This window comes from Manacus candei, unplaced genomic scaffold, assembly GCF_025592945.1.
Source record: "Manacus candei isolate 608988 ecotype Guabito, Panama unplaced genomic scaffold, ASM2559294v1 h1tg000067l, whole genome shotgun sequence".
NCBI lineage: Eukaryota > Metazoa > Chordata > Aves > Passeriformes > Pipridae > Manacus > Manacus candei.
In genome coordinates, this window is record NW_026138115.1 from 5,353,039 (window position 1) to 5,374,379 (window position 21,341).

Genomic DNA, 21,341 nt, shown 5'->3' on the forward strand with positions numbered 1-21,341 from the left:
CTTTCCCAGGTTAGGCAAGACTTGCACCTCAGGAAGTTATAGTGCATTAGGAAATGTTTTACTAATGATTTCCATACCAATACAACTTGCAGAATGAATGCACTGAGTGTGTATGGTTCTTATTTCTTTAAGAGCTTGACAGAATCAAGGCTAGGAGTACCTGTTTTTGCTTGTGCCTTTAGAACCACAGATGTGTTTTAGTTGTTCTTTAAGATGAAAGTTCTTTTTGTAAGAGGTTTTTCTTGAATGTCACAGACATTTTTCCCCAACTCCCCCTGCCACTGCTGATCACAGAAAAGGAACAGTTAGGTTTTCCTGTGCAGTGGTGTTATCTGTCAAGAAACTAAGGGTAGTACAAAACGAGAACACCATGTTTCTGAGCCAGTGCTGATTTTAAGATACCAGCTATCAGAGTTCTTGCTGACCTAGTGACAGATAATAATATTTAGGCATCTGTCCTTCAAATGCTAAGGTTCATGAAGTTGCTAGAAGTCAGCTGTATCTGTATGTCTCTTAGATAACCATGTCTAGTTGTTTGCAAAATCTGCTGTTCAGTCTGTTTTCCTAAATAGCCTTAAATTCCTTCCTCAGAAATCCTTTTCTGTATATTCTTCTGTAATCTCTTTCCAGGTATAACCTCTCAGTGACTTTTTCCTAGTTCCTTTTAGTGTGGAATGGAGACCTGGGTTTAAATTTCTATATTGTCTTATTTAGAAATTATCAACAGAATTGAAGTGATTGCTTTGGCATCCATCCACAAAAAGTAACTGCCCTTTCCCTCTCTTTTGTGTTTCCTTTAATTTTCAGTTTTCCTTTTTGTTTGTTGTTGTTGTTGTTGTTTTTTGCATCAGGTAATTTTTACCTTGATACTATTGCTCCCTGTGGAGCTTTAGCCCTGCCTAAAATACCATTTGTAGTCTGATGGATATTTAAGGTAAATGGGATGTGGGGAGAATCAGAAGGCTGGAAGTGAGAATTCATGAGTGAAGTTAGACAGCTTAACAGAAAAAGTAAAAGCTGTGTCTGCAAGCAAAGCAAAATGTAAACTTCCAGAATTTTATTAAAGACGTCAAACAGGATTGTTCCTAATATAAGCCAGTAATCTGCTCCCTGACTGCACTTTTCTATCTACCTAGTTGGAAGGTTTTGCTGAAGTCAAGGTATATGACATCCACTGATTTCACTTTGCCCACACAGGTGATCATCTTGTTGTAGGAAGCAAACATCTTTGTCAGACATGATTTGCCCTTGGTAAATCCATGCTGCTGTTCCCAGTTGTCCTCCTACCCTTCTAGTGCTTTGACATGGCTTCCAGGAAGACTTGCTCTGTGACCTTCCTGGAGGCTGTGGCTAGACTGATGGCACTGTAGTTTTCCAGATCCTTCTTCTTGAAGCTGGACATTAAAACTCTTTGTCTCTAGTCATCAGGAACCTTCCCTAATTGCTTAATAGGTTAGCCTTTTTATGTATGAGTCTGAAAACCAAATACTGCCTTATTCTAAAACAAGATGTAATGAAAAGTACAACACATAAGTATACTGTTGGTAATGTTATTAGTAGTAACATTGTGTTCAGCTGAAGTTATTAAAACTTTGGGGGAGGAAATCTTGATGTTTCAGGCTGCTCAGACTGCACATAACCTAGTTCGTATTCTGATCTGTGAAAAAAAAATATTGCAGCACTTCTTTCTGCAGATAGTGTGCCCTGTAAGAGAAGATTGTATCTGGTAGAAATATACAGAATTATTTGAAGATAGTTGGGCATTTGATGTTACCTGAATTTACAAGTACAACAAATGCTGTTTAGGGGACCTCTGCGTCATTAGTACATCATTAGATTTGGTGTTACATGGCATTTTAGATTTGTTTCGTTGACTTTCAAGGTCTTAAAATGTCTCTAGGGAAGTGTGAAGTAGTTGCAATTTTAAAGCTTGACATACAACACAGTTGAGTAATAAGGTGTGTACATGTCTGGGGTTTTTCTTGTTTCTTTCGTTGTTTGTGTTTAGGAAGAGCTCAGCTCAATTCTGTTGTTTCACTGTTAAAGTGAAATAGCCGATTAACAGGAAAAATAGGGGGAATCAACTCCTGTTCTTAATTGAATGTTTACTGTGCTTTTGCAAGGTTTATACATCATAATTCAGTTGTCCTTGCCTCGTATGTGGTCCTTGTAGCTTAACAATCAGCATTGTAACATCTAAGTGCCTGATCTGCCAATAGAGTATCTTGCATGAAATGTGATATAATTTGTATTTATCTGTAGTTTTGTGTCTGTAAGAAAAGAACAACCAAATGTTTTTAATTTTTCCTGTTTTCATGTACTTTAGGGTTTGGTATGGTAGAGGAAGAAGGTGTCCTTCTTTGAAGGCACTTTGTGCTTGACAGTCTAGTACATTTTGTTTCTTGTAATAGTTGTCTAGGTTGCAAAAACAAGAATCGAAACATAATTTTTTTTTTTAGCTATGTTCAAATAGTGCTGAAGAAGATGCTGCCTTTCCCAATTAAGGTGTTAACAATTTGAAAAACATTTTTTTTATTTGTCCCTTCTCTCTGTTCTTTGCTCTCCTTTTTTTTTCCAAGCTGTTGAGGTACACATTGGATAAGCGTGGTCTGGAGCAGGTGAGGATCATAGCCAGCGATAGACTGTGGGAGCCCATTTCCTTTGTCTTGCTGATTGACTCTGAGCTACATGGAGTGGTCGATGTGATTGGGTAGGGGGTTCTCTCTTTTTCTTTCTCGGTGGTTTGTTTATAGTCTGTCTTCATCTCATTTATAACAAACACAGTCAAACCTTTAATTCTCTGTACTCTTACCTGCAAGGAAAGGATTGATTGTATAATCTTTCTTACTAACCCACATCAAATCACACGGCTGTTGTCCTGGCAACAGCCTCAACTCTTTTGTTGAATCGTGAGTCCTCTATTGTATTGAAGATTCCTATTGGCTGTGAATGTACTTTTGATGAACTGAAGGTTTTTTGGACAACCCTGTTTATTCTGGGGAGTTTTTTGGTTACTGTAGTTGGTATGCAAAAAGTGCTTTAGCTTTACAGCTTTGTATACGGCCTTGTATTACTGACTTCACTGGTCTGTTACTCAAATGGTTGTGATCCAGAAGTGCATTTGGGCTGTGATTCTTCTTTGAGTTACAATAATGTCTTGATTCTTAGTTTCCATTTTGTTTTGATGAGAAAGTTGTGTTTGGAAAGCATGCAACCACCTGACTTGTTTTACTACTTCTGGACTTTGTCATATGATGCTAATATCGTGCTAGTAGACTAAATTTGGCACTGATTACTGACTTGGTGGCTGAATGGAAATGTGTGTAAGACTTGCTCATTAACTTTTCAATTTACAGTAGCTATAAATTTTAATTACTAGGTGCCATAAACTTGCCTGACCCAATCAAGTGCTTCAAATGTGGCAGTTCCTTGCTTCAAGTGGGGTGTTTTTCATCCTTCTTTATATATCTGACCCATAGGAGGTGTAGAAATGAAGACCTTTTCTCCAAATACAGATAGGCAGGCAGTGTCATTTACCTCTGCAATCAATCCTTCCCCCTATTCTGAACATGAACACTATCCTGGCAGTTTTTTGCAGGTGGAATCTTGGATCATGTGTGGATTACTTACTGTCTAAGTAAGCTGTAGTTGCTTAACTCTTTACAAGTGTAAGTTTTACATCCCTACTCTGATTCAGTCTTAACAGGTAGATTAAATAATCTCTTACGTATTTCAGCTTTTATTTGGCAGGGTTGTTAACACATAATATTAAACACCTTTTCAGGATATGGAGTGTGAAAACTCTGCCTTGTTTTTGCAAGCTCTGCACTTTATGCCACTACAAAAACCTTTGCTTGGTACTGAGGTAATACTTATGTTTCCAAGCCAAAGGGGAAATATACAGTAATTTGTAGAGCAGAGAAGAATGGAGCTAAAATCTCTACTATCGGTTACATTCCCATTAGTGAAGCTAGGTATGAAGGACTACACTGGCCCATTGTCCAGTAGAGGGAAAAGAATGGAAAAAAAACCCCTAACAGTCAGCCTAGAAAAAGTGGTGTTTCTTGTGTCCCTGCCATGAATGTATCAATATGTCAAGTTTCAGGCTAATAGTAAAGGAAGTATTTATGCTTTCCTTTCCAGTGCTGATAATTTCATTTTAGTGTATGTACTTAGTGTCTTCAATGAATATGCCAAGTATTTTTTGCAAGTGATTTAAAAAGGTTTTATTTCAGTCAGACAAATCTCGCACAGTGAATCAGTGTTGTGATTGAACGTAATCAATAGTCTCCATTAGGAGAAAGCATCTCTCCTCATACTAAGGAAGATCTTGAAAAGAAAATTAGCTTTCATTATATGTTTCAACTACTTTCAATTTACACCTCTGTAACTTCTGTAGTCCAACTAGCATGCTTTTTTGAAACCTGAGTTTATTAAAAAAATTAGCTAAGTTCATGTTTAGGTCCGAAGACATTCATACAGTTAAGTTCTTAGAATAATGCCTGGTACTGTATCTTATTGTTGATTTTACAATTATTTATGGTCTTGTTTAAGATCCTATGAGTTAACATGTCTTTTCTCTGTTTAGCAGACTAGTTAGGAAAATCTTCAAGCTTAGTTTCAGGATAGAGCTTTGCTTTAACAAGCTGTGGAAATTGTACAGCATCTTTAAATCTAAGTTTACTTATATGCTGTCATATATCAGAAGAAATATTCTTCTACTGATGCAAATACAATAAGCTCTGGAATGTTATGACTCCACCTTGGTCCATTTTCTTCTATTCCACTTGTAGTATTCCAAAGATATTTTGTTTCTCATTTTCAGTTTGAAGGAGATGAATCATTGCTGCTATATGTACTTCCAAACATTGACTTTTCTCTTTGTACTAAGTACTCTTTCTTTTTAAAATGTTATGTAGGGCTCACTATCCTGGGACAAAAACAGTGCAAAATGCCATATTAACTGAGAAGAAACTGTGGTCTTCAGAAGATTACAGTACTTTCAATGATGAAGTAGGTGCAGGCTGCTGGGCTCGGATCCTGAACCAAAACTATGTAAATGGAAACATGACCTCGTAAGTGTTGTGCACTATTGCTCACTTTCACAACTTGGTGTGTAAGAATTCTTTAAAGTACTATATAAGACATCTATCTGCTATGGTAAGAAAGCAGGTAAACTGAAACTCGCTCTGCTGTCAGCCTGAATTCAAATATAGTAACATATGAAGTCTGCTGTCCTTAATTCTTTCTGGAGTAGAAGTTCCACAGGTTTTAGTGTATTCTTAGTTACTGTTCCACAGCATCCAATGGTTTATGCAGCTAATTTCAGATACCTTTGAGACTGATAATAATTATTAAAAAGAGAATGTTTTTAAGAAGAACTGTCCACATGAAAAACTTTGGAGAAAAATATCCATAATGCTAATTTATCTGTATTTTTCTTAAGGTCTTGATCAAGTTATTTTTCTTCAGTCAAAAGTAATATGTATGGATGTAATTATCTAATTTTACCATTCAATTTCTTCCCTCAGAATCCATTCTAAAACACACTGTATTTGTTAATTTACTGTTTTGCACATTTTCTTTCCAAACTGAAAACTGGAAGAAAGCTGTTCTCTTTACTGGGAAATTACATAACTCCCAGTTTTAGAAGAGAATACCACCATGCACAACAATAAACAATTAATCAAAAAAACTCCAACCAAATAACACCCCAACAAAAAGCTATAAATTTTCCCAACAAAATTTCTTGCCTTCAAAACAGGAAAAAAATGCAGACAAATGGAGTCTTTAACCCTCAATACGTATTTCATTTAATATGCAGGTTTTTTGTGATGATATAGCCAGGGAATGCATCACAAGTTTTGGAAGAAGCTCTCAACACTGCAAGCTGATTTGCTTTATTTTTCTCTCCTGTGGTTTTTTTTTTTCCCTTTAGCTGGAAAGATATTCTCCCTACCCCCATCCCCCAAATTATTTTCATTGTATGCTGGAGAAAAAACAGGAATGGATTATTGTACTAAGTTCATATAATACTATCCATATGAATGGAGCCAACTGCACAGCTGACACCTGTTTTTCTTCCAGAACAATCGCATGGAACTTAGTGGCTAGTTATTATGAAGAGTTGCCCTTTGGTCGGTGTGGGCTAATGACAGCACAAGAGCCATGGAGTGGCCACTATAAAGTTGAAGCTCCTATCTGGATTACAGGTAAAAACTTTGCAGTTAAAATTTCGGTGATCTGACACCGAGCATCACTGTACTTTCTGAGGCTTTCATTTCTTTAGTGTTTTTATGTGTATTATTTTTTTTTTTGTACCAAATTAAGGCAGATTTGTGAAAAGTTTTGTGAATACTTTAAAAAGGGAGAAAAAAATGCTCCTTTCAGTAGAAAACAAAAAGATCTAATATCTTAATAGTTGACCTTTAGATGTAGCAGAAATGAATAAACTACTGCCTTTATAACCATTACTATTACAATATTTTGATCTGAAGTGCCTATAAGGGTTAGTGTGCTTTCATATTTTCTTCCCCTCTTCTATTTTTAACCTTTGAGGAGTATCAATTTCATTTGATACTTTTCAATTTGAGAAAATGGAACAAAGAACCTCTGTATTCTTACCCTGCTTGAGATTCTTGGCTTGTGTAAATCAGCATTTCCTTAAGCTTGGGGAAAGCGAAGTATGTTCATGTAGTGTCTATCTATGGACACATGGATTCACTGGCTTCCCTGTAGTCCTTCTGTATGTAATGTTTGTTCACTAGAGCAAGTAGGATTTGCAGTGCCATGAGTGAGGTACAAAACAAATACTTTAATTTTTGTTCTTATGCTGGTTACCTATATATGTAAAAGCATTAAACCAAAAATGGCCGTACTGTCCCATGAACAGTTCGGAACAGCTGAGCGGTTGTTCCTTTGTCCATGTTGCTCAGGATTTTCAGGATCTGGGTCATATTTTCTCCTTTATGCTGAAAACCTTACTTATCTCTCATGGAGATGCCCATCTATGCTTTCTCCGGCTCAAATGTTTACTTTATTTAAAGAAAAAAAAAAAGATTTGTGAAAATCTAAACTGTGATGAATTTTCAAATTGCATGTATGTGAGTACCTTACATAGTGGTGTAATAGCTTGTTCTTCCTGTCTAAATAACCTCTATCATTTTAACTGTTTTTTCTGCCAGAGAGTTGGTGTTTTAAATTGTGCCTTAGTAAAATTCTTTAATCTTTCTTCTTGTGTAGGTAGAATTTATTATGGAAGTTCTATTACTTTCTTCCCCAAATCAGGTTTTTATTGTGTAAGCATGTATGAGAGAAATTTAATTAAGACTGAAAATGGTACTATTTTTTATTAAGTCTTACTGTATTCTGATTTTTATTCATATTGTCTCAGCACACACAACACAATTTACTCAGCCAGGCTGGTCATACTTGCAAGTGGATGGACACTTAGAAGGAGGTGGCAGTTTTGTAGCTCTGACAGATGGTCTAGGGAACCTTACCATCATCATTGAAACTATGGTATGTGCATCAGCAATTCCAATGAACTAGGAAAGATAATGTTTTGTTATGAAGGACCTGTCTTGATTTTATGTAGTTCAGAATCTGTGAATGTCCTTTGGTACTGGTAGCTTTGTTAGTGAGTCCACTAGAGGGCCTTTTTTCTACGTGAAGTTTTGAATAGCTAATTGAGTCTTCCTGAAGACCAGTATATATGTCTTCTTTATCTTTTTATCATAAATTAGCTTTAATTTGATTACACACTCTGGGAGGAAGTTTAATCATGTGCTTTTTTAAAATCAGTATTAAAAATAACATTATTAAAGTAGTATAATTGTAGTTATTATGTTAACAGTGAAATAAATGAGTGCTTTTTTAATTTCAGTTCTATGCTGCATGTTTTTCCTATGGGTTGCCTTGTGATGCATTCCAGTAATGAATGTTCCTTCTGTTAAATTTATTTTTTTCTTCAGACTCATAATCACTCTCAGTGTATCAGGCCTCCACTACCTAATTTCAGTGTCACACCTCAGAGAGCAACTTTCTACCTCAAAGGATCATTTGTAAGTAGATCTTGAATACGCTTGAACAATCTTGTAAAATGAACTACTATTCATAATCAAATACATGCAAGACAGTACCACAGGTTAGCAAGAAATTAACAGCCTCCAATACCAGAGACTGTCCACACCTGGCAAAGTTTTAAGCATTCGAATTCTGCTTTTACCAGGAGATGCAATGTCATGACTGAAATTGTAGAATTGTTACCTCCCAGTCTTATCATCTGTATATTGAAGAAGAAATTCCCCAGAAGAGACATGCAGCTGGAGTTTTCTTTAGAATTTATTCCAATGCTGGGTGCTCTGACTATGCTGATGGAGTTTATCTGGCCAGCATGGCCATCAGCTCCTTTCCAGGGGAATAACTGGTTGATTTTATGCTGTAGGTTATGTTGTTGCATCCTGTGAAAATTCTGAGAATCTCCCAGTTGTTGGTTTGTTTATTCTCTTTTTTAATCTTGCTAAACTAAATTTCACTCTGAAATGTGAACAATACTTTCACTATAAACTGGAGTGAATCTTTGTTAATTGATTTGGATGATTCCTTCTCAGAAGTTGACAGAGTTTACTTATTCAGAATTTGGTTTTTGATGACATTGGTTTTCTTTACAAGGAGACAGCTTGGACAGTACTTTTGGCAATAAAATGATTTGCTTAGGAAAAGCAAGCTCTAGGTTGCTTGCTTATATCCCTAATTTTAGGGATTAGGTATGATTAAAATTTGTAGCTAATGTTATTGATATGTCATAGTATTGCAGAATTTCGGAGATCTGTAAGCAAAATACTTTGCTCAAAAATGGATATCAAAGGACCAGTAACTAAATTAAAGGTCTCGTTAAAGTGAAATTAGCAGGAGATTATTTCAGTCTAGTTACTATTGTTGGTAAAAGAGAAGCTAAAGATTATGTTGTGTGATTGCAATGCTTTCTGTCTTTAAAAACAAGATTGCTGCATGTTAGGACATTATTGATGTATAATTGATAAAAATATAGGGCATATGTAATGACTAGCTGAGCGGAGTCGCAGTCTCTAATGTGATCATTTAACAGCTTTAAAATAACAAAAATTAGACACCCATAGAGGACTGATACTTCTGAAGGTGAATATTCAAGGTTGTTTATTTTGCTGCTGTTGTGTTAAATTGTATATTGTGTTTCGTTGTAGTTTATGGTGGAAACCCTTCAAGTGTGGCATTCTAGACTTGGTTTTGACTCTGGAAACTCGAGTCTTTTTCAGCGACTCCGCCCTGTAAAGGTGAGTTGATCAGTTGGAATTACAGTCTCTCTTCAATTTCAGGTGCGTCTTCCCCCTTTGCTGAAACTCCTTGACTTTTATGCTTAAGATGCATATTTAGGGCACATTTCATTAAGGCCTTTTGGTTACAATTTTACCAGTTATATACAACCTTTCTTGGAGGTACTAAAGAATTTGGGGGAAAGGAGTTTTCAAAATAGCCTGGAGATATTAAATGCTGAGGCAAGAAGACAGGACGTTTGCCTTAAAACTGGACTTTAGAGGATCTTCTTTAATTTGAGAACTTGAGTATTTAGTCATTTAGTTGTTTAATTTTTGCAGCTTGAGCTTTCTTCAATTCTAGGTGTGGAGGGGAAGATTTTCTTTAGATCTAGATGTGGATGAAGTCTACACTTTAACCACACTCAAGACAGGACATAAATGCATTTACCCAGAGCCGCCTCCACCTCATCCCTTTCCTTCAAATTACAAAGATGATTTTAATATACGTAAGTCAGAATTCTGTTATCCAAAAGTTTTATTCACACACAGGTACAACCATAATGTAGAAAGGCAGTAAGTTATGCTATTTGAATCCTCTACATGAAGTAGTCTGAGGTCTGTTTTGTTGTTTTGGTTTTTTTCTTTTTTTTGGGGGGGGTTGGTTTGTTTGTTTTGTTTTTTTGGTGTGTTTTGTTTTTTTTTTATTTTTTTTTTTTTATTTATATCTGTTTCTCCAACAACTTTCACCTGTACACTTCACTTCAAATCAGGTGTATTTTACTCTGTGTCTTAACTGGATGTTCACTAGCAGTTCTGAAATTCTTGATGCAAATGGTATAGCTCATAATTATAGTGAACTTTTTTTTTGGAAGGGAGGTAGGGAAGAAGGCAATTTACTTTGTTCGTGTGTTTGTGAAAACTGATGTCTACTTTAAAATTTCAATTTCAGAGACTATGCTTTCATATGGCAGGTCAAAATTCTGAAGAAAATTTTCAGGGGAAGTTTCTGAAAACAAGAGTATTTAGAAGAAAAATAATGTTTTGGAGTTGATATGTATTTTATTTTCTGAACAGGTAATCCACCTTTCAGTGAAGCCCCAAATTTTGCAGATCAGACAGGTGTCTTTGAATACTTTGTAAATGCTTCTGACCCAGGAGATCATGTGTTCACACTCCGCCAGGTGGTGGTTCAGCGGCCCATCACTTGGGTTTCTGATGCAGACCAGACCATCAGTATCATAGGAAATTTTCAGTGGTATGTAAATACTATTTTCTAGTGACGTTTGGGGAAATGTCCTCCTTACCAGTGTGAGTTAGGATCAGTTAATCTGTCTCGAGCCTCATTTCTCTTGGACAGAGGGCTTGTGCTTTTGCATTCAAATTCTCTGTATGTAGGAATGTATGTATGTATGTAGGAATGATGTCACAGGGACCTCCAAAAGTCATTGAGTGCTGCTCAGGGCCAAAGATCAACTGTGTCTGTCTAAATGACTCTTAAAGGATGGGAAGTCCACTGCATCTCTTGGTTACTTGGCCCACTGCTACACTGTCTTGCATATTTTTTTTTTTTAATTTCTGTCTTGCATATTTTTTTCAAGCTATTTTTTCAGAATAATGGATCTGAGTTGACGTACTAGAAAGACCAAGTCAAAATCCGAATTCAAAATATGCCCTGAGTTTCAATATTTTTTAAATGGGACAAAAAAAATTGATTACTTTTAAATTACATAATTTTGAGTTATCTGGATTAATTGTTAACAATTTGATCAATCTCATAATATCCAGACTATTTCATGGATAATTCAGTTGTATTTGTTGCAGACTGCCATCTTCTGAGCAGTTCCTAGAATTGTGTGGATTTGATTCAACTGCTACTTCAACCAGTTTCATTTCTGGGTAAATGTAACTGAGGTTTACTGCTTTGATAAGAGTATGGTTACAATTGCAATTTTTTCTAGGAGCTGTAATGTTAATTTGGAATCAAGCAGCATATTTTAGAATAATGTTTATTTAGAATTAAGAAGCATTTGGGAAAGAGCCTGTTAACTAATTGTACTTTTATAGTAAGCATAAACTTCATGCTTAAAACTTTTTCTTCTACTAAGAAGTCTAGCTTAAATTCTTTGGATATGGTCTTTAAAGTAGCCATTCTGTCACATTTTTTTCGCTTTGATTAGATCATTGATGTCCCAAATGCTTTTTAAGGACTTGCTTCACACTTCTAATTTCAGGCCTGGAGAAGTGATTGAATCACTTTGATCTGAAGCCTGGAAGAATACCATAATCTTGTAACTGGAGCTTGTTCTTCAGTTATCTGATGTTTTCTTTTACAGCCCTCTGTTAAGAAAAAAATCTCATATTCCCCTATAATCAACTTTTCCTCATTGAGTAAATCATATTCAGTGATTCCTATAACAGCTACGCAGGCTGTATTCTTAAATTACTGTACTGACATTCCTAAACACTTCCTATTATTTCATTTTTGATCCAGTTCTTTCTGAATCTTCATCTTATTTTCAGAACCATGCTTGTGTCCTGAATATTCAGCTGATCCTTCAAGTTTTACTGATCTGTAATGTTTTGTAATGCTGGTCTTCAATTTCAGGCCCTCAGATTTGTTTGCTTCATGCTCAGTTTAAAGCTAATCTTGTCTCTGGCAGATGTTTTTAACAATTAGTGTATGCCATTAAAATTCAGAACCAATCTTGGCTAAATTTCTCTGTGGAATCATATGTGACTTCAGTCGTTAGTGGCAATTTATTATGATTCAATTTCAGGATTATTTAGTTAGCTTTAGTTTGCATTTTAAACTTGTGCATGTGAAAGCCTTTTTTTCCCTTCTTCTGAATTTGATAGTGTTTTGCTCTGATTGTTTTATTGAACCTAGCTATATTCTGAAACATTACTATTTAATTAATTATTCATTGCTTCCAGTCTCTTAATAATGGCTGAAGGAGGATGTGGGGGTTCTCTTGTTTAATACATAGGGAGTCACAAAAGTAATCTGGTTTGTGTAATGAATATATATCCAAGAATCTAATACTTCTTATAACATTACTATTGTGTTAGAGGTGAGGAGAAAAGATATATAAAATAGGTATTCTTTGATTCAGTTATCAGCTGAGCTGGTGTCACAGAGTCTTTTTGCATTCTGTAAATAATCATGGATAATTATAAACCTCCTAAATATGTGACCTTGCAGCTGTATCCATATTGCAAATGTTTTCAGATATGAGATATAGATTTTTAGTTTGAATATACATTAATAGAGGTAAAGAATGCTTTTAATTTTTATGATTGAGAGGCTTGTTGTGCAACTTTGGGGAGGAATAAGTTGTGTAAATTTACTAGGTGCTATTTGATGGTTCTGGTATCACTTTGCTTTATTCTCCTTCACAGCTGTCATTATGTGTATAATATAGTGTCTTACTGTTGAGCTGGAGTATCGCCTCAGGAAAATCGAATAATTTCAACGTATTTGAACATTTTGTTTAAAAACATTTGTTTTGGCTTTGGGGCAAGCAGTCTGGATTATTTAAGACCTGTCCTGTATTAAAAATCCTAGAGAAACGGCAAATTTTAGCAGATCTGGTGCTATGACCTTGAATCTTGGATTTGATTTATCTAGGAGCAACTTTTATTTTGCAGACCGGACAGCTTTTCTGTGGACATGCAAAACTACTGTTTGGTAGATTTTTGTTTGTGTGGGTTGGTTTTCTTAAATTTTATTTTAATAATTAATTGAAACTTGCTGACAAAACACTTTGTTTTGTTGTTGGTTTCTGAGAATTGCCATGCTTATGGAAATCTATGAACTCACATGTGGGAATGGGTCTAAACAAGTTCTGTGTTTCTCCCACATTAAGATTGCTAAATCTTTCCTTAAGAAGGTTGCTCTACTGAATAAGGAATACCTACTGCCTGCTTAAAACAATTGATTCCTTCCTTCTGAAAACACTGAACTTCTCTTACAGGGTAAACATGACAGTCACCTGTGACATCTACATAGAAAAGCAACATGATGGGGGTGTATTTATTGCGGGAAGAGTTGACAATGGTGGGATCTATGTTCGACGTACCAAGGGAGTTTTCTTCTGGGTTTTTGCAGATGGCACCTACAGAGTGACTCGTGATATAGGTAAGCAGCTCTTTGCTAAAGAGGATGCTGGCATATGAACATGTCTTTTTGACAACCTTGATAAAAATGGCTAACATTCAGATTTTATAGTTCAGTTGTCATCACTATTGTGCTCTAATAATGGACCCTTTTTGTAGATGGAGAAAGCATCTTGAGGCTACTGGCTGGCTACTTAGGCTTAGCTTTCTGGATTTTTTTCTTTTTCCACTGACAAAACCTATTTTACACTAGAAAATATAAACTATTTTGCTTATCATACATCCTCTGATACAGTATTAATTACAGAAGGATTTGATCTGTCTTCTTAAACTACACATTGAAAAAAATCCTGAGTGACATGCAGGGACTTGTCTTGAAGAGCAGTGCAAGTCACTGTACATACATCTGGCTTAGGTGATGCTGATGAGTGGTCTACTTTTTCCTCAAATTATGCATCCTACTGTTAGTCTAGCTCAGTGGAGTGAGAGCATATTCTACTTGTGATGCTAACATTCCATCTGTAGAGCATTTGACAGGCACATGAAAGAGTGTGTCATAAAACTTCATCAGTAGCTAAAAGTTCTTTTCTTTCAAATAGTGGCAGCTTATGTTGTTTAAATGGATTTCCTATCACTTCATGAGTTAAAATTTGCAGTAATTTCTGATGAGTCGAATGCAGCTTCTAGATCTACAAAAATACAATACAAATACAATAATATCTGATCAGATATATTGTTGTGTGTTTGTGTGTGTGTTCCTTTCCTTTTTTACCATGGACAAGTAGCATAAAGAAGGTTTTACATATCTTCCCTTAGCATACTGGTGCTCCTTGCAATGCCTAACTCCATAAAAACTTAAATTTCAGCTGTACGTAAAAATATACTTGTGTTTAGGATGAACTCCAGTATTTATTTTTAATAAGACATCGCAACATTACCCAATTAGTTTCTCAGGCTGTCAAAACTAATTTTTCCTAGATGAAATGATTAACCACCTCATTATTTCAGGCTGAGACACTTGTTACACAATATGATAATTTTTTTCTGCACAGTGATTTTTGGTCATCTTTATAGATTTGTAGAAGGGAGCCTGAATGTTAAACTACCTTGCAGCTAAAGCTGTCTGCTGAATAATTGAAGACCTGTAGCATTTAATTTTTTTTTCAGGTCTTCCATCCAGGTGTCAAGCACACCCAATTTTTGCTTAGGTTAAATTTTGAGTAGAACTAAGCAACATGATGATGTGGCAACTCCAACCCTGTGATTTAAAATAGTTCCAAACAATACACAAAGAAGGAGGTCTATAGATACTATAGCTACTGTCACACTTCATGAACTCCTACTCTCAATAGAGTGAATCCTCATCTCATGCCAAATTGCAAAGAGCATTAGAGATTTTAGTGGGAAAACAGTCCTGGCAAAACAGGAGAATGCACTGATAATGTAGAGCCTGGTTTGCATGTTAAGCCTTCCATGCTGCGATTGAAATTGGTAAAATGTCAGTCCTGAGCACTTCTGAAAAATAGATATTATTTTGTTTTTGCTGGCTTGGTACTTATCAGCATCAGCAAAAGGCTGAAGTAACAGTTTGTTAACTTAAGCATGTTTTGCAGCTGGAGAAGAAATATTAATGAAAGGACTTTCTGGTGTCCGGGATAATGCATGGCACACACTTACTCTCAACATTCAGGTAAGGACACCGGCAAAAAGCCAGAAAAACAGTTATGAAACTTCAGTCCTAAATGGTTTAGACAAAACAATGCTATACTATTGATGGTCTACTTGTATTAGTTTACCCTATCTAAAACATAAATAATATCTGTTATTTTAAACCAATATTAAAATGCCATACCAAGTTCTGCTGCCTGTATTTTTAAAAGGATCTTGAGAAACTGTAGAGGGTATAGAAAATAAATGATGAATTGGAAGATGGAGGTAGGAGGGTCAGAGAGGCAAATCTCTTGTTTAAGCTAACAAAAAGATCTGATTTTTCTTTTTCTGAAGACAGTCAGTAGACTACAAAACTGGCCTGTTTTACAAATCTGTCTGCTACCAGTTCCCTTTGCAGGCTAAGGCCTTGTATGTGCAGCTAGTAAAGAACTAGGAAACTCAGATGAGCTGCCAACCTTCTCTACTGTTATAAATAAGCATGAGCGTAATGTTGCTGTATAAATGGGCTACAGTTAATGAGAAGCCTGCCCACATTTTTTTCTTTCCCCTCCACTCCACTCTTTTCGACCATAGACACTTGGAGAGGAAAGTACTCTCAAATGTGGCAGTCTGAGCCACATTAGAAAATCCAAAATCCAATTTCCAGGCTTCCTCTCACCCGTTCCCACAATTTATCCAAACACCGGAGAGAAACTTTCAGGCCAGAGGCTTCTATAGGGGGAAGGGGAAATATATACATTTATTTACACAAATAAATACTATACAAACTAAAGGCAACTATATATATATATATATTATTACACTTCTATCAGTCCTTTAAGCCCCTCCCTTTAACTTTAGTCCAGGAGAAACCTTTTCAGGCTGGGAAGTAACCAGTCTCTCCCTCATGGGAGTGTTCGGGGCCCGAACGCTCCCCCCTCACCAAGCTCCAGCTGTTTGTGGAAGTTTTTTTCTCCTCACGAAGTCCAAGAAGATAGCTTTGAGTCCTTTCTCCTCGGTCTGCTGTGTGATTTCTCTTTCTCAGTCTCATACCTCGATTCGTAGGCTGCTGCAGTGTAGTTCAGCTTATCAAGCGTCCTCCGAGTCAGTTTTCAGCTGGGCAACTCCCGAGCTCTTGGCTCGTCTCCAATTTTGCCTGGGATTCTTCTCCCTAGCACCAAGCTGTTTTATTATCAGCCTGTCCACTTGGCTCTGCTTTAATGCTGAGCCTTAAAATCCACCCCCTACCAGTCTCAATGCAGTGTGGGGGGAAAAAAGCCCCCTAGCCTTGGCCACAGGCAGCTCGGTCCAGTTATGCACTGTCCTAAGCGTCCCGCAGCTGCAGGGGTGGGGGAAGAGAGCCTAGCCTCCTCCCTCTTACCTCAGGTGCTGTGAATCTCTTCCTTCACAGCACACACTCCAAATGCTGTCTCTTACCTCTGGCCTAGGCAGAGTTGGGGGACGCAGGGCTCCCCTATCCCCCGGAGGGGGAAAGAAGGAGCCCAGCCACCCCCTGGCCTTCTACAACTACACGCAGCAGACACCAATAGAAAAACTGCCAACAGCTTCTGGTGCTGTGTATATATGATTTTTCAGCAGAAGCAAACAACATGAATGGTGATTGGCTCTCCAAGGAACCCTGGCACCCAGTCACCTCTGAGCCCCCGACTCTTGGGGGGGGCCAATCTCAAACTATGACACTCTACTTTAAATATATCTGTGCACTCACCTGGGTGTGACATTGGTGCAATTAACTAAAAGGCCTTAATTCCTTCTTCTGAATGCCTAATCCCATTGTCTAATATAACATTTGTAACTGCAGTGTGGTCTGGAATGTGGGGAAGCTTGAATCCTAGCTGGGGAGATCTGCTACTGAAGATAACTCTTCTAAAATGATGCACTGAGTCCCTCATGCTAAAATGTCATTGAGTATTAGGAGCTGGGTTTTTTTCTCTTGTCATTTGGAGACAAAGGGACACTTGTACCTGAGTCATTTACTGGAATGGATGTAGTTTACTTTTGGCTGTGGTACACCTACATTTATGATAGTGATTGCCATATGTAAAACAGGTCAAAACATTTGTTAACCTGAAGGTTTACTGAACATAAATAACTTAAAACACAAGACATTCACGGTAACTTTAAAATTTCGGTGCTTCAAACTTCCCTCTGTGCTGTTCAAGTTTTTTGTACCAAATATATTTTTGATGTAATAACAGAAGAGCAGAGCCCTCTTTAAAGAATTCTTACATTAACTCCTTCTTGTAAGGCATTCTTTGCTTTTACCTGTGTCTATAATTGTCTTTCAGATTAAGAAATACAATTAAACTGAAGTACTTTTTTCTAAATACTGTTTAGTGGAACACTGGCAAGATAAACTGTAATTTTTCCTGAAACTGTTTAATTTCAATGGCTTGAAGTAGCTTGAGTGATACTTGAAAGTTCTGCTGTCTCCTCTTCCTCTCAGCTTAATGACAAAATTAAATCTATCTTTACTTTTGACTTCTGCCTAATTCTGCAGAATTAGTGCCATGTATATCATAAATAGGGGCAGATATATCTTAAGACAGTAGGGCTGTTTGAGGGAGCCTAGTACAAGTGGAAGAGGAAAACCAGTTTACCTTTCAGATTTTACACTGAGTTAGTAAAGCTGTGAGTTAGGGAAAATGAGCCTTTTATATATTCCCTGTAAAGGCATTAGATCTGTTTCACAGAACTGATAGACACTGGAGGATTCTGTGCAATATTTAGAAGCACCTCTGCATTAAAAATGTGTGAAACGTAGTTGAAAGTTGACTTGACATCTCTCTGCTTTGTCGTCTCCCATGTGAGTAGGCTCAATGTCAACACAGATGCTGGATTTTACAAAGCTAACATTTTCCTTTTTTTGACAGGGCAATTCTGCCTCAGGACTGTTAAATGGTTATCCACTCTGGGAGAATGTCACTGTTTCTAAACCAAGCAATGGCTGGGCTGCTCTTGGAACTCGCTCGTTTGAGTTTGCACAGTTTGACAACTTTCACGTTGAAGCCAGCTGAGGTGCCTTTCACATTTGGAGAACCCAGTTCTCATATTACTTTGAATAAGAGCCAGTTCAAACTTGGAGGAGAGCTTAATGCTATGCTGTGATTGATCTGTTGGCAAAGAATCTGTATTCTGTCCTTATTATTTGTTAAAGGTTTACTTGAGTAGACGTCAACATGACTGTAACTTTATCCCCCAGTTGCTATGGGATTTTTGCCCTTTGATTTTTTGGGGTAAATTTTAGTTCAAGGTAATGATGAAAACAAGTTCATGGATTTAAATATCTTTTAATAACAACATCTTAACTTACCAGCTCACTTTTAAGATAACTTTAGAAGTTAACTGAAGACAGGGGCATCTTAAGCTGCATTATTTAACACTTCCATGGTTATGTCCGTTCCTTTCATTGTGAAAGAAAGAATTAAGTGCCAGTAAGCCTTATGAACCAGTGGCCCCATACTTTTGTTGGTCTATCATTTTCAAGTTTCATTTGGATAAAGTACCTAGATTTTCAATAGTAAAAAAAAAAAGATGTTTTGTCTGTTTCTTTGCTACAGTCTGTGACTAGACATTATGGTACTCCAAGTGCATTTGATTAGTTCTTCCTGATTACTTATTCCAACTTGCATTGCCATCCCTAAAATAGATCCTATTTTCAGTGGAATGTAAATATGCCTTATGGCTGATCAGGCAGTGCAGGATGTGCCTTACTTCTAATCTACCTCCTCTTTCCAATGAAAGGGTTGAAATAGATGAAAAGATACCATAACTTATAGTTTGTTGATGATAACCTTGTGGGTTTTTTACATGGTGCAAAGAATAAAAGCTTTGCATCATGGATGCTGGCAAACAGAGTACTTATTTTTGTGTCAGGTCATGTGTGTAAACTGGCCTTTGTTTTCCAGAAACTTAGGCAACCATCTCTCACTTTTGATGGATCTAAAGCTTAGAACAGAAAATAATTAAAGCATAACAATGTTATTTAGCTTACCATCTTATTGTGGCACAAAGGAGATATGGATGCTATCACTTCCTAGTATAAAAGAAAATAAAAAAAGATTAGTCTTTGCCCTTAAGAGCCTGCAGTCTGTTCATAAGGTAAGTGACAGCAGGTGGACAGAGACAGAATTGTATAATAAGCCAGCCAGTGGTACTGACACTGTAGTGTCTGTTTTTCAGCTTTTCCTGTGTATCGTGGAATGAAATTCAGAGGGAACTTCAGATCCTTGAGAAAGGAGGGATTCTGTTTTGCTGTTGCTTCATTTTATTTTTTTTCCCCCAAGTTACTGTGTTATAAAGAAAGCAATCATTGAGAATATAAAGAGATACTGAATGGGATTTTCCCTCACACACATTCCAACTTCAATTGGCTTCTTATTTTTTCTTGTTTGCTGTTGGTCAGAAGATGATGTCTATTGCCATAATGAAACATGGCTCCTGTGTCCATCTATTTTTCACATTCACATCTTATATAACTGACAAGTGAGTAGTCTGCAGACTTGATAGGGTAGTAGTAGCTGTATGAGGCCATTTTTACCAGGCAACATCTTGAGAAAAAGATTAGCTGTATACTTGCATTTATAGAGATTATTCTTCTGATCCATTTTACTTTGAAGGCTGATTCCAGTAAGTGTTAACTTCAGTCTTTGAAGTTGTCATCTCATGTAGAGTTAATGCAATACAAATAATTCCTGGAAATTTTTTATGAAATTTTACTTTCCAAATTAGGTTTTGGAGAAGAGAATGTTCCATCTCTAATAACTGAAAATGCTTTGTCTTTTAGCTGTTATACTTATACTGCTCAATTTTGTACATGCTAGTAACCCTGAAAAATGGTTAAGACCACTAAACTTTAAAATTCTTAGAAAGCTTCCAAATATGAAGTAACTGTTTACTTAACTGGGTGAAAAATGAAAGCCTGTTTTCCACATCACTTTCATTTGATGGTTGAAGTATGGATGCAGATCTCTTCATTACTTGCTTGATTTCATAAGGGATGTCACTGGTTACTCCAAATGTGAAGGAATTTAATTTTGGGTCCTCATATTCAAGTAATATGAGTATAATATCTCATAATAAATTTATTTTAGCTGTGATGGATTTTCCTAGTAGGATACTTCTGAAGACTTACTGGTAGCTTCTGTGGCTGCAAGTAGTGTTTGTGCAAGAGAGAGATCAGCAATGATGCAGTTATTCCAAAGAAACTGTCCATTTTTTTTACCTTTCAATGCACTAGTGCATTAAACTGTACTGTTATATTGTGTACTAAACACAATGTATTTTGTCACTGGACAAGTTGATTTTTTTTTCCTAATCTTAGTTTACAATGTTAAAGGATTAAAGTGCTATGAACAGAGTATGTGATTTAATGGTGATATAATGTTATTCATCTTTATATGTCTGTAATTCTTCACCCTTCAGCAGATTGTAATATGTTTGGCAATAACAAGCTGTCAACTTTTTCACTGAGAGGTGGATTTATGTTGTTGATTATAAACACTAATCATTCCAAATGGACAAATAAAACACTTAAGCCCCCTTTATTTGTGTAGAATGCTTCTGTAAATGGGTCTTTGTTTTTTTCAGGAAGAAAGCTGACAGTTTTTTCATTGTGGATTCTGATAAATATGCTTGGCATTAACGTAATTGTGTTAGAAGAGTTTTTCTGACACTTTGAATAACCAACCAGCCCTCATTAAAAGTATCTTAAAATCCATATGCATTAGGACTTGTGCTGTTGATAAAATGATTTTCTTGTAGTGCTCAGTATACATTTTGCATATTTCTGGGTGGCTTTTTTGTGTTTAATGAGGGGAATTAAATTGTATTTGAGGACCAGTGAAGTAGAACTGCTGAGTACTAAGGTCTTACAAGATTTAGCTGAAAGTCAGTTTCTACATATGGAAACAGACGGTGTTGTACAGATGTACTTTGAAAGTTTAAAGGAGGCTTCTTTGCTTTGAGTATCCTTTTGGATCTCAAATGCACTTTTTTTTTCCAGCTAAACTTAAGCGTTCAACTTTACAAAGAGGGGAGAAATTCCAGAGCTAGTTATGTTTTCCAGGCCATCATGCCTGGAAATGAAGATATGAATTACCCTGGAAATACTGCCTTCCAGTAACCAGGTGTGTGCTACCACTGTGCAAACACTGCATCAAGATCGGTTCTGTCCCTTCTCTACCACCCCACCTTTGAGGTTAGACACAAGCAGTTCTTGGGATTTTCAAACCCTGCAAAACACTGTGACTCCTTTGC

At 36.5% G+C, this 21,341-nt stretch overlaps 1 protein-coding gene across 3 annotated transcripts in view; it reads left to right on the plus strand.

Moving 5' to 3' along the window:
- Positions 1–20,966, plus strand: part of GALC (galactosylceramidase) — a 34,076-nt gene extending 13,110 nt beyond the window's left edge. Inside the window, exons 7-17 of one of the 3 annotated variants that reach the window (XM_051806629.1) lie at positions 2,580–2,710; positions 4,920–5,075; positions 6,088–6,212; positions 7,394–7,521; positions 7,974–8,063; positions 9,225–9,314; positions 9,658–9,802; positions 10,371–10,551; positions 13,271–13,434; positions 15,026–15,102; positions 17,957–20,962. In XM_051806629.1, coding sequence (XP_051662589.1) covers positions 2,580–2,710; positions 4,920–5,075; positions 6,088–6,212; positions 7,394–7,521; positions 7,974–8,063; positions 9,225–9,314; positions 9,658–9,802; positions 10,371–10,551; positions 13,271–13,434; positions 15,026–15,102; positions 17,957–18,100 — 1,431 coding nt within the window. In that variant the 3' untranslated portion in view covers positions 18,101–20,962. Of the gene's footprint in view, positions 1–2,579; positions 2,711–4,919; positions 5,076–6,087; positions 6,213–7,393; positions 7,522–7,973; positions 8,064–9,224; positions 9,315–9,657; positions 9,803–10,370; positions 10,552–13,270; positions 13,435–15,025; positions 15,103–17,956 lie in introns of all 3 variants that reach the window. The other 2 variants (XM_051806627.1, XM_051806628.1) reach the window with 2 other exon arrangements.
- The last annotated feature ends 375 nt before the right edge of the window (positions 20,967–21,341 follow it).